The following is a 16819-nucleotide window of genomic DNA, read 5'->3' as shown; positions in this document are numbered from 1 at the left end:
AGGTTACAGTGAGCAGAGATCGTGCCACCGCACTCCAGCCTGGGCAACAGAGTGAGACTCCGTCTCGAAAAAAAATAAATAAATAAAAAAGGAAAAAAAATTCATCTAAATGTCATCTAAATTATCATTACTTTAAAAAGATAGAGAGGCCAGGTGCGGTGGCTCATGCTTGTAATCCCAGCACTTTGGTAGGCCAAGACGGGTAGATCACCTGAGGTCAGGAGTTCGAGACCAGCCTGACCAACATGGTGAGACCCCCGTCTCTACTAAATACAAAAAATTAACCGGGTGTGGTGGTGGGTAGGCAGAGGTTGCAGTGAGCCGAAATCCTGCCATTGCACTCCAGGCTGAACAACAGAGATCTGCCTGGGGTAGTACCGATGGGGTTTCACCATGTTGGCCAGGCCGGTCATTTCCTCTCAAAATGGAAAAAAAAAAAAAAAAGATAGATGGGGTTTCATCATGTAAGTGAATAATAAATGGAAACTCTAGGTCCCTGGAGCCTCCAGGGTGAATTTGAAAAACTGAACGTCCTGGCTTAGGATCTGGAAGGACTCACGTGTAGGGCTATGTTAGAGTTACCCCGCTACCGGAAATCCTTGTTGCGTGTAGTTGCGTGTAGCTGCAGTTCCAGACAGCTCCTCAGGGGGGCGCCCCAGATAGTCCGTGAAGACGTTGAGCGGCCAAGGTTGTAACCAGCACCCTCCTGGCACGTTGCAGAAAACAACCTCTCTAATATCTCTCAAAATCAAACCTACAGGTCCGGTGAGCCAGGTGCTTGTAGAGATTTATCCAAGGTGCATTCGCACACATACAGGAGGAAGCATGTGCACACACATTTATTGCATTATAATGCATATCATGGCAAAAGGACTGGATCCCATTTACATGTCCCTCTGTAGAGTTCTGGCTTAATCAGTGGTGGCACCTCCTTGCTAAGAAATACTATGCAGCCAGTTAAAAGGAGCAACACATTTACTGTATGGATATGTACCTAGATCTTCTATTTTTTCTTTTCTCTTTTTCTTTTTTGATTTTTTTTTTTTTTTTTTTTTTTGAGACGGAGTATCACACTGTCACCCGGGCTGGTGTGCAGTAGTGCGATCTCAGCTTGCTGCAACCTCCGAGTCCCAGGTTCAAGCGATTCTCCTACCTCAGCCTCCCGAGCAGCTAGGATTACAGGCTTGAGCCACCACGCCCAGCTAATTTTTTGTATTTTTAGTAGGGACAGCGTTTCACCATGTTGGTCAGTCTAGTCTTGAACTCCTGACCTCGTGATTCGCCCGCTTCGACTTCCCAAAGTGCTGGGATTACCGATGTGAGTCACCTCACCTGGACTCCTCTTTTATTTTATTTATTTATTTGTCTTTTTTTTGAGACAGGGTCTTGCTCTGTCACCCAGGCTGGAGTGCGGTGGCACAATCATAGCTCACTTCAGCCTTGACCTCCTGGGCTCAAGTGATCCTGCTGCCCCAGCCTCCCAAGTATCTGAGACTATAGTCACTCACTACCACACCCAGCTAACTTTTTCTTTCCCCCTGCTTTTTTTTCTTTCTTTTGTAGAGCTGGGGCTTCACCATGTTGCCCAGGCCGATCTCGAACTCCTGGGCTCAAGCGATCCTCCCTACCTGGCCTCCCAGAGTTCTGGGATTACAGGTGTAAGCCACCTTGCCCCACCTCTTTTTTTTTTTTTTTTGAGACGGAGTCTGGCTGTGTTGCCCAGGCTGGAGTGCAGTGGCCTGATCTTGTCTCACTGCAAGCTCCGCCTCCCGGGTTGACGCCATTCTCCTGCCTCATCCTCCGGAGTAGCTGGGACTACAGGCGCCCGCCACCTTGCCCAGCTAATTTTTTTGTATTTTTGGTAGAGATGGGGTTTCACCATGTTAGCCAGGATGGTCTTGATCTCCTGACCTTGTGATCCACCCGCCTCAGCCTCCCAAAGTGCTGGATTACAGGCGTGAGCCACTGCGCCCGGCCTTTTTTTTTTTTTTTTTTTTTTAACAGGGTCTTGCTGTCACCCAGGCTGGTATGCAGCAGTGTAATCACGGCTCATTGCAGCCTCGAACTCCTGGCTCAAGCGATCCTCCTGCCTCAGTCTCCCAAGTAGCTGGGACCACAGGTGTATGCCACCACACTTAGCAAAGTTTTTTATTTTTTGTAGAGATGGTGTCTCACTATGTTGCCCAGTTTGGTCTCAAACTCTTGGGCTCAAGTGATCCTCCTGCTTCAGCCCTGCAAAGCGCTGGGATTACAGGCATGAGTCACTGTACCTGACCAGGCCTCCATTTTTTAAATGTAAAAAAACAGCCAGGCCCGGTGGCTCACGCCAGTAATCCCAGCACTTTGGGAGGCCGAGGAGGGCGGATCACCTGAGGTCAGGAGTTGAAGACCAGCCTGACCAGCATGGTGAAACCTCATCTATACTAAAAATACAGAATTAGTGGGGCATGGTGGCGCATGCCTGTAATCCCAGCTACTCAGGAGGCTGAGGCAGGAGAATCACTTGAACCCAGGAGGCGGAGGTTGCGGTGAGCCGAGATCACGCCATTGCACTCCAGTCTGGGCAACAAGAGCAAAACTCTGTCTCAAAAAAAAAATAAATAAATAAGTGCTATGGACCGAATTATGCACCCCCACCCGCTTTTAGTGTGTTGTAGCCCTAACCCTCAATGGCATGGTATTTGGAGGTGAGGCCTTTGGGAAGTGATTAGGTCTAGATGAGGTCGTGAAGGTAGGAACCTCATGATAGGATTAGTGTCCTTATAGGAAGATCACACCAGAGAGTGCTCTTTCTTTTCTTTTTTCTTTTTTTCTTTTTCTTGAGACAGGCTGGAGTGCAGTGGTGCGATCTCCCCGCTCACTGCAACCTCTGCCTCCCGGGTTCAAGCGATTCTCCTGCCCCAGCCTCCCGAGTAGCTGGAATTACAGATGTGTGCCACCGCACCCAGATAATTTTTGTATTTTTAGTAGAGACGGGGTTTCAACATGTTGGCCATGCTGGTCTTGAACTCTTGGTCTCAGCTGATCCACCTGCCTCGGTCTCCCAAAGTGTTGGGATTACAGGCGTGAGCTACCTCGCCCAATCTGCTCCCCATTTCTTTCCCAACGTGTGGGAACACAGTGAGAAAGTGGCTGGCTGCAAGCTCAGAAGAGAGTCCCCGCTAGAACACAGCCATGCTGACATTCTGTTTTTTTGAGACGATGTCTTGCCCTGTCACCCAGGCTGGAGTGCAGTGGTGCGATCTCCACTCACTGCAACCTCTGCCTCCCAGGTTCAAGCAATTCTCCTGCCCCAGCCTCCCAAATAGCTGGGATTACATATGTACGCCGCCACGCCCAGGTAATTTTTTGTATCTTTAGTAGCAAAGGGGTTTCACCATGTTGGTCAGGCTCGTCTCGAACTCCTGACCTTGTGATCCACCTGCTTCACCCTCCCAATGTGCTGGGATTACAGGCGTAAGCCAAGACGCCCGGCCCTTTTCTTTTTTTTTTTTTTTGAGACCGAGTCTCACTCTGTCACCCAGGCTGGAGTGCAATGTCGCCATCTCAGCTCACTGCAACCTCCACCTTCCGGGTTCCAGTGTTTCTCCTGCCTTAGCCTCCCCAGTAGCTGGGATTACAGGCACCTGCCACCACGCCCAGCTAATTTTTTTTTGTATTTTTGGTAGAGACAGGTGTTTCACCATGTTGGCCAGGCTGGTCTCAAACTCCTGACCTCAGGTGATCCACCTGCCTGGACCTCCCAAAGTGCTGGGATTACAGGGATGAGCCACAGTGTCCAGCCCCAGGCTGGCATTCTGATATTGGACTTCCTACCCTCCAGAACTATGCAAAAGTAATTACTGGAACTTAAGCCACCCCATCTATGATATTTGTTATGCAGTCTAAGCTGACTAAGAGCAAGACGTTACAAAATGTGTGGGTATTGCCAGGCGCTGTGGCTCAGATCTGTAATCCCAGTACTTGGGAGTCTGAGGCAGGTGGATCACTTGAGCTCAGGAGTTTGAGATCAGCCTCAAAAAAAAATTAGCTGTGTGTGGTTGTGAGCTGTGTTGTGGTTGTGAGCTCTGTGGTTGTGAGCCAGGTGTGGTGTGGGACATGTGGTCCCAGCTACTACATAGGAGGCTGAGGCAGGAGGAGTATTGCTTCAGCCCAAGAGGTGGAGGCTGCAGTGGGCCGTAATTGTGTCAGTGCACTCCAGCCTGGGCAACACAGCAAGACCCGATCTCAAAAAACAAACAAAAAAATGTGTGGGTGTGCAATATTTTAGAAGATATACTTTTTTTTTTTTTTTTGACAGGTCTTGCGGTATCACCCAGGCTGGAGTGCAGTTGTGCAATCATAGCTCACTGCAGCCTCAACCTCTCAGGCTCAGGTGATCCTCCCACTCCAGCCTCCCCAGTGTCTGGGACCATAGGCATGTGCCACTATGCCCGGGTGATTTTTTTTTTTTTTTTTTTTTTTGAGACGGAGTCTTGCTCTGCCACCCAGGCTGGAGTGCAGTGGCTGGATCTCAGCTCACTGCAAGCTCCGCCTCCCGGGTTTACACCATTCTCCTGCCTCAGCCTCCCGAGTAGCTGGGACTACAGGCGCCGCCACCTCACCCGGCTAGTTTTTGTATCTTTAGTAGAGACGGAGTTTCACCGTGTTAGCCAGGATGGTCTCGATCTCCTGACCTCGTGATCCGCCCGTTTCAGCCTCCCAAAGTGCTGGGATTACAGGCTTGAGCCACCGCGCCCGGCCTTTTTTTTTTTTTTTTTTTTTTTTTTTTTTTTTTTTTTTTTAGACAGAGTCTCGCTCTGCTACCCAGATTGGAGTGCAGTGGCATGATCTCAGCTCCCTGCAACCTCTGCCTCCCAGGTTCAAGCAATTCTCATGCCTCAGTCTCTTGAGTAACTAGGATTACAGGCACCTGCCACAACACTCGGCTTTTTTTTTTTTTTTTTTTTTTTTGCATTTTTAGTAGAGATGGGGTTTCACTGTGTTGGCTAGGCTGGTCTCTAACTCCTGGCCTCAAGTAATCCTCCCACCTCGGCCTCCCAAAGTGCTGGGATTACAGGCATAAGTCACCATGCCCAGCTCACCGGGATGATTTTTAAATCATTTCTAGAAACTGAGTCTCCCTATGTTGTGTGAGCCCGTCTCCAACAGCTGGGCTCAAAAGATCCTCCTGCCTCAGCCCCCCAAAATGCTAGGATTACAGGCGTGAGCCAACATGCCCAGCCAAGACATACTATTAAGTCAACAAAGCAACGTGCAGAACAGTGATAAATTTGTGCAAAAACACAGGAGGTGTATTTACATTTCATTTTGGCAAGGCGAATCCACAGACTAGCTCTGGAGGGTCCCCAGGAGTCCCACCGTGATCGCCACAGGAAGGGGAACTGGGTGTTTTTTTTTTTTTTTTTGTAGGGGGATGGAGTTTCCCTCTTTTTGCCCGGGCCGAAGAGCAATGGCATGATCTCGGCTCACTGCCACCTCTGCCTCCTGGGTTCAAGTGATTCTCCTGCTTCAGCCTCCCTATTAGCTGGGATTACGGGTGCACGCCACCATGCCAGGCTAGTTTTGTATTTTAAGTAGAGACGGGGTTTCCCCGTGATGGCCAGACTGGTCTCAAATTCCTGACCTCAGGTGATCCGCCCGCCTCAGCCTCCCAAAGTGCTGGGATTACAGGTAAGAGCCCACTGCGCCTGGCCGAACTGGGTGCTGTTTAAATTTTGAAGAAAACTCATAAGAGAGTGTGCCTGTGTTGCAACTGGTTGATTTCCTGTGCGTGTGGCCTCCAGGGGCACTCTGAGCGTGGCCAGCAGGGACTCGGGATCCCCCCAGTCTGGGATAGCTGTCCCCAAAACATCGCTTTTTTTGTGGCTGCCTGCAGTTCCAAGGTTTCCCGGAAGGTGGAGCGCTGCAGTCTGAACCCAAAGCCAGACACCCCCCCAACCCGGCCCCGGGGCCCATCCAGCCTTTCAGGGGTCAAGAATGCGCCTGGGGACATGCCCGGGCCCGGGGCCAGCACGTCTGGAGCCTTTTATGGGCGCAAACGGCACCCTGGCATCGTTCCAGCCACGAATGCAGACCCCTGTGGGAGGGACTGTGCCTGGCCTTGCCAGACTCGTCTGGAGGGGTCAGATACCAAGCCGGTTCCTCCTGGGGCCTGAAGCTTAGGCTAATGTCCTGGCTCAGACACTGAGACAAGGTACTCCCTGCCTGGAATTTCCTCATCTGTCTAATGCAGATTAGGAAACCTACCTTGCAAGGTTGCTATAAGGCTGAAAAATAGGTGTGTCCCAGAACTATGCAGAGAACTAACCAGGCAAAATGAACTCTTATTTTAGGCCGGGTGTGGAGGCTCACACCTGTATCCCAGCGCTTCGATTTTGTTGTTTTGTTTTCTGAGACGGAGTCTTGCTCTGTTACCCAGGCTGGAGTGCAGCGGCGCGATCTCAACTTACTGCAACCTCCAGCCTCCCGGGTTCCAGTGATTCTCCCTCCTCAGCCTCCCGAGTAGCTGGGACTACAGGCGCGCAGCACCATGCCTGGGTAATTTTTTTTTTTTGTATTTTTAGTAGACGCGGAGTTTCACCATGTTGGCCAGGCTGGTCTGCAGCTCCTGACCTCTAGAGATCCACCTGCCTCGGCCTCCCAAAGTGCTGGGATTACAGGTGAGAGTCACCGTGCCCAGCCTATATCCCAGCACTTTAGGAGGCCAAGGCGGGTTGCTTGAGCCCAGGAGTTTGAGACCAGCCTGGGTAACATGGTGAGAAATCATCTCTCAAAAAAAATTCAAAACATGTTTGGTGTGGTGCACCAGTAGCCCCAGCTACTCGGGTGAGGGGTTGAGGCAAGAGGATCACTTGAGCTCAGGAGATGAGCCATGATTATGGCAGTGTACTCCAGGCTGGGCGACAGAGTAAGATCCTGTCTCAAAAAGAAACAAAAAAATGGGCGGGCGCAGTGGCTCATGCCTGTAATCCCAACACTTTGGGAGGCTGAGGCAGGCGGATCACGAGGTCAGGAGTTTAAGACCAGCCTGATCAATATGTGAAACCCCATCTCTACTAAAAATACCAAAAATTAGCCGGGGTGTGGTGACGGGTGCCTGTAATCCCAGCTACTCAGGAGGCTGAGGTAGGAGAATCGCTTGAACCCAGGAGTCGGAGGTTGTAGTGAGCCAATATTGTGGCACTGCACTCCAGCCTGGGTGACAAAGTGAGACTCCATCTCAAAAAAAAAAAAAGAAAGAAAGAAAGAAAAAAGACTGTGTGCAGTGGCTCATGCCTGTAATTCCAGCACTTTGGGAGGCCGAGGTGGGCGGATCACGAGGTCAGGAGATCAAGACCATCCTGGCTAACACTGTGAAAACCCGTCTCTACTAAAAATACAAAAAAAGGCCGGGCGCGGTGGCTCAGCCTGTAATCCCAGCACTTTGGGAGGCCGAGACGGGCGGATCACGAGGTCAGGAGATCGAGACCATCCTGGCTAACCCGGTGAAACCCCGTCTCTACTAAAAATACAAAAACTAGCCGGGCGAGGTGGCGGGCGCCTGTAGTCCCAGCTACTGGGAGGCTGAGGCAGGAGAATGGCATAAACCCGGGAGGCGGAGCTTGCAGTGAGCTGAGATCCGGCCACTGCACTCCAGTCCGGGCGACAGAACGAGACTCCGCCTCAAAAAAAAAAAAAAAACACAAAAACAAAAAAAAAAAAAACAGAAAAAAATTAGCCAGGTGTGGTGGCGGGCACCTGTAGTCCCAGCTACTCAGGAGCCTGAGGCAGGAGAATGGTGTGAACCCAGAAGGCGGAGCTTGCAGTGAGCTGAGATCATACCACTGCACTCCAGCCTGGTGACAAAGTGAGACTCCATCTCAAAAAAAAAAAAAAGAAAGAAAGAAAAAAGACTGTGTGCAGTGGCTCATGCCTGTAATTCCAGCACTTTGGGAGGCCGAGGTGGGCGGATCACGAGGTCAGGAGATCAAGACCATCCTGGCTAACACTGTGAAAACCCGTCTCTACTAAAAATACAAAAAAAGGCCGGGCGCGGTGGCTCAAGCCTGTAATCCCAGCACTTTGGGAGGCCGAGACGGGCGGATCACGAGGTCAGGAGATCGAGACCATCCTGGCTAACCCGGTGAAACCCCGTCTCTACTAAAAATACAAAAACTAGCCGGGCGAGGTGGCGGGCGCCTGTAGTCCCAGCTACTTGGGAGGCTGAGGCAGGAGAATGGCATAAACCCGGGAGGCGGAGCTTGCAGTGAGCTGAGATCCGGCCACTGCACTCCAGTCCGGGCGACAGAACGAGACTCCGCCTCAAAAAAAAAAAAAAAACACAAAAAAAAAAAAAAAAAAAACAGAAAAAAATTAGCCAGGTGTGGTGGCGGGCACCTGTAGTCCCAGCTACTCAGGAGCCTGAGGCAGGAGAATGGTGTGAACCCAGAAGGCGGAGCTTGCAGTGAGCTGAGATCATACCACTGCACTCCAGCCTGGGTGACAGAGCAAGACTCTGTCTCAAAAAAAAAAAAAAGAGAGAAACCAAAAAACCTCTTATGTTTACCTAAAAGACATGATTTCATCACACAGGCTGGAGTGCAGTGATACAAAAATAGCTCACTGCAGCCCTGAGCTCCTGGGTTCTGGAAATCCTCCTTCTTCAGCCTCCCCAGTAGCTGTGACTATAGGCATGTGTAACCACAACTGCCTAATTTTTGTAGAAATGGGGTCTCACTATGTTGCCCAGGCTGGTCTCAAACTCCTAGCCTCAATTGATCCTCCTGCCTCATCCTCCCAAAGTGTTGGGATTTGCAGGCATGAGCCACTGTGTCTGGCCTTATTTTGTTATCCTTTTTTTTTTTTTTAGACCAAGTCTCACTTTGTTGCCCAGGTTGGAGTGTAGCTCATTGCAACCTCCGCCTCCCAGGTTCAAGGGATTCTCCTGCCTCAGCCTCCCAAGTAGCTGGGACTATAGGCGTGAGCCATCACACCTGGCTAATTTTTGTATTTTTGGTAGAGATGGGGTTTCATCATGTTGGCCAGGCTGGTCTAAAACTCCCGGCGTCAAGTGATCTGCCCACTTCGGCCTCCCAAACTGCTGGGGTTAGAGGTGTGAGCCACCGCACCCAGTCTATTATTATTATTTCTTTTAATGAAGGGTCTGACACTGCGTTTGAAGAAATTTTATTAACTGGGCATGGTGGTGCACTCCTGTAGTCCCAGCTACTAGGGAGGCTGAAGCAGGAACTCCAGGCTTGATCCTAGGAGTTCCAGGCTGCAGTGAGCTATAATTGTGCCCATGGAACTCCAGCCCGGGTGACAGAGCACAAGATCCCAACTCAAAAAAGAAAAGAAAAGAAAAATAAAAAAGAAATTTTATTATCACATAGGATTTGGCTGAGTGTCCCAGAGTCAAATGTGGGAATACCCCGCCCTTGGCATTGTCCTTGACAACTTTATTCCACTCTTACACTCAATTCCTCAGTAATTGTGTCTGCTGCCTCCAAAATCTATCTAGAATCCACCGGGTCTGGGCTTAACTGGAATCTCCATCATTGTTCCTATGGCTCAGTGCAGCCCCCCTTCACCTTCTCTGGCTTTCACCCTCCGATGGAGGCCACAAGACGCCTGTGATCATCTGAATCAGGGCAAGTCCCTCCTCAGCTTAGACCCTTCTATGGCTCCCAACCTTACTCAGAGCAACAGTGAAGTCCTCCATGTCACCCACAAGGTCCTTCGGGAACTACTCCTTCAACTCCTTGTCTCTTCCCATTCTCCCCTTCCATCCCTGCTCCAGGCACACGGGCATCCCTGCATTTCTTAGAACACACGGGCACATTTCAGCCTCACGGCCTTTGTGCATGCCATTCCCTCATCCTGAAATGCTTTTTATTTTGGTCTTCCCAGGACAGAAGCCTCAGCTCACATTACAAGTCACTAGCTCTGCAGAGAGGCCTTCCCTGACCACCATTGCCATCTCTGTCGTGTGTCACTGGAATCATCTCCATTATTTCATCACCGAGTTCTTTTCTGTGATCCCAAGCAGAACGTCAATTCCACGAGGACACAGATTTTTTTCTGTTTGTTCACTGTTGTGGGGTGTCGCTCCATAAATACATTTCCCTGCATCTTTTCCGACTGCACCTTCAGTTGCATTTCCTACAAATTCCTTTATGTAAAAAGAACAAGTGTGTAAAACTTGGGAGAACAGTCGTGGGCCGAGGATGTCAGTCTGCAGCCGGTGCTGGTACCAGAGTCCGGGCGGCTGTTGGTGCATCAGGGCTGCCTGTGATGCCGCTGGTGTCCCGCCCGTCGTGCTGGGGCGATGAGCGCTCCGAGCGGCTGAAGCTCCCATCCAGGCCCGGGGGCAGGCAGTCACGCAGGCCCCCAGAAGCCTCAGCCGCGCTTCCCGACTTCTGGGAGCCACCCAGGCCTCTGCCGCAGGAGTGGCGGCCGCAGCAGAGGAGGCGCAGGATCGCGTAGCGCAGGTCGCGGTTGGTGAGCGTGTAGATGATGGGGTTCAGAAGTGAGTTGGCCATGGCCAGTCCCAGGAAGGGATCAGCCTGCAGGAGTACAGGACAGGCGCGCGCCGGGCACGCCACGTCAAGCAACAGCAGCAGGAAGAGCGGGCCCCAACATGCCACAAAGGCCAGGAGCACCACGCTGAGCGTGCGCAGCAAGGCCAGCGAGCGCGGCTTGCGACGCGCCCGGGTCGAGGTGGTCCCTGCAGTACTGGGCCGCGTCGGCAGGCGCCGCGCGTTGGCGCGCACCTGGCAGTAGATGCGCGCGTAGAGCGCACAGATGGCGGCCAGAATGCCCACGAAGGCGAGCACGCAGAAAAGCACGTAGGCCTTGGCGTACAGCGGCAGGACAGTGGAGCAGGCGTCCAGGCGACCCAGGCAGTTCCAGCCCAGCGCTGGCAGAAGCCCGAGGAGCAGCGACACGCCCCAGGCCGCGGCTGCCATCGCCATCGTGCGCCCCCGACTGGAGACCGGCGCGGGTCCCCTGCGCGCCATGGTGAGGCTGCGCTCCAGCGCGATGGCCAGGAGGCTCAGCACCGACGCGGTGAGTGCCACGAAGACGCCTCCCTCCCGTGCGAACCAGAGCGCGGGCGACAGTCGCAGCGTGAGCGGCCCTGACAGTAGGATGTTGGCGGCGTAGGCGGCGCCTGCCAGCAGATCCGACAACGTGAGGCTGCCCAGGAGCAGGAACATGGGCGCGTGGAAGCGCGGGTGGCGTCCGAGCACCAACAGCACGGCCAGATTCTCTAGCACGATGAAGGCGCACACCGCCAGGCACACCACGGCGTCGGCGCGTAGGCCGGCACCGGGCTGGTAGCGCGCACCGCGGAGCTTGCCGGTGTAGTTGTAATGCAGGACGATGACCTCGCTCACCGGCGCCGGCCGCAGCAGCCCCGACTCCATGGGCCGCGCGCCCTAAGGCTGTTGGAGAGGCAGGATACCGTGTCAGGCCGGCTAAGCCGTGGGAAAGGGGCCCTATCCCCTGACTGTCACCCCACACACATGGGGTCCAAGGGGAGTTCAGGATGGAGGGATAGTGTCCGTGGAGACAGACATACACACAAATAATATCACGAGGGCACAAGGTGACATACCAAAAAAAGGGACATTAATAACACATGCATGGCTGGGTGCGGTGGCTCTACGCCTGTAATCCCCTCCTGTAATCCCCGCCACGCACAGCCTGAGGCAGTGGCTCACGAGGTCAGGAGATCGAGACCATCCTGGCTAACACGGTGAAACCCCCCGTCTCTAGTAAAAACACAAAAAATTAGCCAGGCGTGGTGGCATGCACCTGTAGTCCCAGCTACTCGGGAGGCTGAGGCAGGAGAATCGTTTGAACCTAGGAGGCAGAGGTTGCAGTGAGCCGAGATCTCACCACTGCACTCCAGCCTGGGTGGCAGAGCAAGACTCTGTCTCAAAACACACACACCCCATACACACACACACACACACATAGCTGCATGTGGTGGCTCACTCCTGTAATTCCAACACTTTGGGAGGCTGAGGCCCAGGAGTTCGAGATTAGCCTGGACAACATAGGAGGACCCTGTTTCTACAAAAAAATACAAAAATTAGCCGGGCGTGGTGGTGTGTGCCTGTAATCCCAGCTACTCGGTAGGAGTCTCAGCTGAGGTGGGAGGATCACTTCAGCCCGGGAGATCAAGGCTGCAGTCAGTGTTGATTGTGCTACTGTACTCCAGCCAGGGCAACAGAGCAAGACCCTGTCTCAAACACACACATAAAAGCAGGGAGTTCCAGAGACACACAGAATGCACACAAACACAACACACACAGAAAGAGATGCACAAATACAGCGACACACTACAAGGGCAAAACACACAGTCACACACCATCAGGGAAACTAAAAAATACATCATACAGGGACAGAGCGACACAGGCAGAAAAACACAGCGACCAAAATTCAGTCACACAAATACGGGGTCTCCCACCCAGTGGCACAGGCCACAGTTTCACAACCTCCACTCACACTGGCCTGGGGCCCAGTGCACCACACTCCACACTCTTGTCTCACTGCACACAAAGCTTTTTCCTGCCAAAACCCCCTCATCCACCCAAAAACCCCATGAGAAAGTTGCACCTTGGCCAGGCACGGTGGCTTTCGCCTGTAATCCCAGCACTTTGGGAAGCCGAGGTGGGAGGATCACTTGAGCCCAGGAGTTTGACACCAGCCTGGGCAAGACTTCATATCTACAAAAAAAATTTAAAAATTAGCCAGGTGTGGTGTTATGCCCCTATAGTCCCAGCTACTCAAGAGACTGAGGTGGGAGGATCACTTGAGCCTTGGAGGCCGAGGCTGCCGTGAGCCATGATCGCAGCCCTGTTCTCCAGCCTGGGCAACAAGAGCGAAACTCCGTCTCAAAAGAAAAAAAAAAAAGGTTGATTCTATTCACTCATTTTACTAAGGTAGAGCCTGCGGACAGAAGAAAGGATCAACAAGAGGCAGACAGACTCTTACAGAGCGGCACACATGTCATTAAACTATAATAACATTCCTCACCTGCCTCTGTGCCTTTATTAATCCCCACTTCCTTTAGTCCTAATTTACAGATGAGAAAAGTGAGGCTCAAAAGAAATGCTTCGTATCCAAGCAGGCACAAAGGTTTCCATGCTCCCACACAAACATCCACACACAAACAGTCCCCACGCAAGTCCGGATGAGAAAACCAAGGCATGGGGAGGGGAATGGATCTCTTTTGCACAAAGCAGGGACGCTGACATCCCAGAGAGCTTCAGTCACACACACAGAATCAAGGCAGGCAAATGTAGATGGGCAGGAAGTCGCTGGCTCACCCATGCTTGAGGTGGGGAACCCAAATACAGGGAGACAGTTACACATGCTCTGATGGGTAGGCCACCCCCATAGGCCCAGCATGTCTGGCAGCAGGACTGAAGTATGGAAACTTGCAGTGGTCGGGCCAGGAGCGCGTGGCCAGGGGATTCCAGCCACCTTCACCCTGTATCCCAGGTTCTGCACCCAGCTGGGGAGCTCCCAGCTTCCCTCTCCCCAGAGGCCTCCAGGAAAAGTTCGGGGAACTCCCTGAAAGGAGTGATGCGCCTTTTTAGACCCGGAAAGTGGCCCCAGGGCGACCCCCTCCAGGTCAGGCCCAGCCCCGCGCCCCCAACGGCCCCCAAGGGTCCAGTGCCGTCCACTCACTCTGAGCCCTGGTCGTGCGCCCCCCGCAGTCGCGCTGCCTTGAGCCGAGTGAGCGGTCGCCGCTCCGGGGGCAGGGCTGGAGCTGGCAGGCGACAGGGCGGGTCAGCGAAGCAAAGGGCCGGCGGTCGCCAACAGTTGCCCCCTCCCCTTGGGGCCCGGGCGCTCAGCCCATGACTGCCAGCCTGTGCCACTCGCCGCGGCACCGGAGCGCGCCCCGGCGGCGACTGGCACAGGGGAGCCCTCAGCTGCCCCCTCCGGGCCTGGGCTGTCCTCCCAGGGACGCTCCATCACGGTGGGAGGACTCGGAGAGGCGGGAAAGGGAGGGTTCTGTAGCAGGGCGGTCGCAGCCTGAGCCTCTTCTCCCCAGCAGAAGGGCCTCCTCTGTCCTGGGTGTCCAGGTACTGCGCCCTCCCCATTGCCCACCCACCTTTGAACTGAGCTCCCTGGGCTGCACGCCAAGGACGTCCCGTCGATGGTTCGGAGGGGTCTTCAGTGGGTTGCTTAGCAGGAGTCTTCAGTGGGGGCCACCTTAGCCTGAGTCCTCTTCCACCAGCAGATAGGTCCCCGCTGCTCCCGGGCACAGGCCCCTCCCAATTTCCCGCTCCCGCCCTCGGCTCAGGGCGAGTGGGGGTGGGGCAGGCGCGGGCAGGATTGTGATGGGAACTTACCGCTCCTCAGATAAGGAGGGTCTGTCTTGCCCCACCCCCTGGATTCCGTGTTCCCCCGGCCGATTCTTTCCCACTCTTATCGCTGACGACAAAGTGATTTACTCATTAATGGTGTTTCTGGGCTGTGTCCTTATCAGACAGTAAACCCCACCAGCGTAAGAATTTTTTTTCTTTTTTCTTTTTTGAGACAAGATCTTGCTCTGTCGCCCAGAGTGTAGTGCAGTAGCATCATCATAACTCAGTGCAGTCTCGACCTCCCCGGCTCAAGCCATCCTCCCATCTCAAGCCATTCTCCCATCTCAAGCCATCCTCCCATCGCAGCTGGCTGAACATAGCTGCTGGGACCCCAGTCGCTTGCCACCATGCCCAGATAATGAATGAGTGTCTCCCTCACTTCCTCTGTATCTCTCTCAGGAGGATCTCAGAGTCTCTCGTCTGCGTGTCTCTTTGTCTCTGCGTGTCTCTTTGTTGCTGTTTGTGCTGCTCTCCCACGCCTCTCCCAGGCCACTGCTCCTCCAAGGACCAGTCCCGCTGGCCCTGAAACGCCCCCACCCCCACTTCCCAGGCACTTCCAGACGATCCCAGCTCTTCCACCCTGAGATTCAGGAAGGGAGGCTAGGTCCTGCTGCTGCGACCTTCTCCAGGACTGTGCCCTTTGCCCGTGATGCTTCAGGCCCTACTGGCCACGGGGGGGGGGGGCGGGGGTTGAGGGCGGCCCAAGAGAGATGAGCCAGAGGCTGAGAATAAGAGTGGATCGGGGATGCCCTCGTAGGAGGAAACTCAGGGGTCACTCAGGCCAGGTCAGGCCCCCATGTAGCCCCTTGGGGGTTCCAGCCCTCCCACCCCCGCTGTTCACTGGGTAGGCAGAACCTTTCCTACCTGCTCTGCTCAAAGACACAGCCAATGGGACATGCAGGGTTGGACGGTGTTCACCCTTCGGTGCCAGGTTCGCCACAGTCCTGTGAACCAAGTCAACTCCAATAGTGCCCACTGGGATGAGCCCTGAAGATCTCCCAGCATGGCTGTGCCTGGCACCCAGTAGGTGCTCAATAAATGACCTCCTTCTGTAAAGGGGAAACCGCACCCCAGGGTGGGGAGGTGGCTGCTTCACACCTCCCAGGCGCCAATCTCACCTCTCTCGAAAATGAGGCTCTTCCGGCTGTGGGTCCCGGGCGCAGTAACCTGCCTCTCCCGCTGCCTCCCTGTACTTTCTTCCCACGAGTTGGGACCCTGGGGACTCAGGCTCCAGGATCTCAATAGATATTGGGAGTCCCATCCCTAACTGCCAGTCCACAATCCTGGCCACAGTTCTTAAAACTCAGATCACGTTTCTCTCCTGCTCCAAAACTCAGATCACGTTTCTCTCCTGCTCCAAACCCTCCGGTGGCTCCCTGTGTTTCTCAGAGTAAGTGATCAAGTCCTCAGTGAAGACCCCACAAAGACAAGGCCATGTGCTGTCCTGATCTCTTTCTTTTACTTCTGTGCCTCTCTCTGCTTCACTCTTCTTCTCCTGCCGGGCTCCTCCGAGCTCCACACACACTTCAAGACTTTTGAACTTGGGGGCCAGGTGGCCCGGAGCACCCTTCTCCCTTCCCCTTTACAGCTGGTCAGCTGGTCACCTCCTCAGAGAGGCCTTCCCTGATCTGTCCTTCATCTCAAATGGCAGTTGGCATTATCTGAAATCACTTTGCTTTATTTTTTTTTATTTTTGAGTCGTAATCTCTCTCTATTGCCCAGGCTGGAGCACAGTGGCGCGATTTGGGCTCACTGCAAACTCCACCTCTGCAACCTCCGCCTCCTGGCTTCAAGCAATTCTCCTGCCTCAGCCTCTGGAGTAGCTGGGATTACAGGCATGCACCACCATGCCCAACTAATTTTTGTATTTTTAGTAGAGGCGGGGTTTCACCGTGTTGGCCAGGCTGGTCTCCAACTCCTGACTTCAGATGAACCTCCCACTTCCACCTCCCAAAGTTCTGGGATTACAGTCATGAGCCACCACGCCCGGCCACCTTGTTCATTTCATTTATTTATTCATATTTACTAATGTGTATCTCTGACCTAGAGCCTCAGCTCCAGGAAGGCAGGTCTGTCCCTCTGCCCAGATTCCTAAAGGTTAGGGGCTCACAGTCTTTTTGATCTCTCTTTTTTGAGACAGCGCCTCACTCTGTCATCCAGGGTGGGGCGCAGTGCCATGATCAGAGCTCCCTGCAGCCTTGACTTTCCAGGATTCAAGCAATCCTCTGCCCAGCTTCTGGAGTAGCTGGGACCACAGGTGCGAGCCACTGCCAAGGCGGGCGGATCATGAGGTCAGGAGATCGAAACCATCCTGGCCAACACGGTGAAATCCCATCTCTACTGAAAAAATACAAAAATAAATAAAAACAAAAATAAAATTGAGATAACCGCACCCACTCCAAGGTTGTTGTTGAAGAAGAAATGAACAGCTGGAACAGAGCCAAGGTACACAA

At 53.4% G+C, this 16819-nt stretch overlaps 1 protein-coding gene across 7 annotated transcripts; it reads right to left on the bottom strand.

Moving 5' to 3' along the window:
• Positions 1 to 9341: 9341 nt before the first annotated feature.
• On the bottom strand, positions 9342 to 14886 carry S1PR5 (sphingosine-1-phosphate receptor 5). Of its 7 annotated transcripts, none has more exons than XM_033199395.1 (4): positions 14111 to 14886; positions 13684 to 13765; positions 13027 to 13566; positions 9342 to 11426 (listed from the first exon to the last, which is right to left on the bottom strand). In XM_033199395.1, the coding sequence occupies exon 4, from the start codon at positions 11406 to 11408 to the stop codon at positions 10212 to 10214; it is 1197 nt and encodes a 398-aa protein (XP_033055286.1). In that variant the 5' UTR covers positions 11409 to 11426; positions 13027 to 13566; positions 13684 to 13765; positions 14111 to 14886; the 3' UTR covers positions 9342 to 10211. The 7 variants fall into 7 exon arrangements, with proteins under 7 accessions (XP_033055286.1, XP_033055285.1, XP_033055287.1 ...); XM_033199394.1 differs by lacking the exon at positions 14111 to 14886 and adding an exon at positions 12632 to 12716 and having other exon boundaries at positions 13320 to 13566; positions 13684 to 14104; XM_033199396.1 differs by lacking the exon at positions 13684 to 13765.
• Between the last annotated feature and the right edge of the window lie 1933 nt (positions 14887 to 16819).

This window comes from Trachypithecus francoisi, unplaced genomic scaffold, assembly GCF_009764315.1.
Source record: "Trachypithecus francoisi isolate TF-2019V2 unplaced genomic scaffold, Tfra_2.0 Lachesis_group5, whole genome shotgun sequence".
Lineage (NCBI taxonomy): Eukaryota > Metazoa > Chordata > Mammalia > Primates > Cercopithecidae > Trachypithecus > Trachypithecus francoisi.
This window is presented reverse-complemented; position numbering and strand designations above follow the sequence as displayed.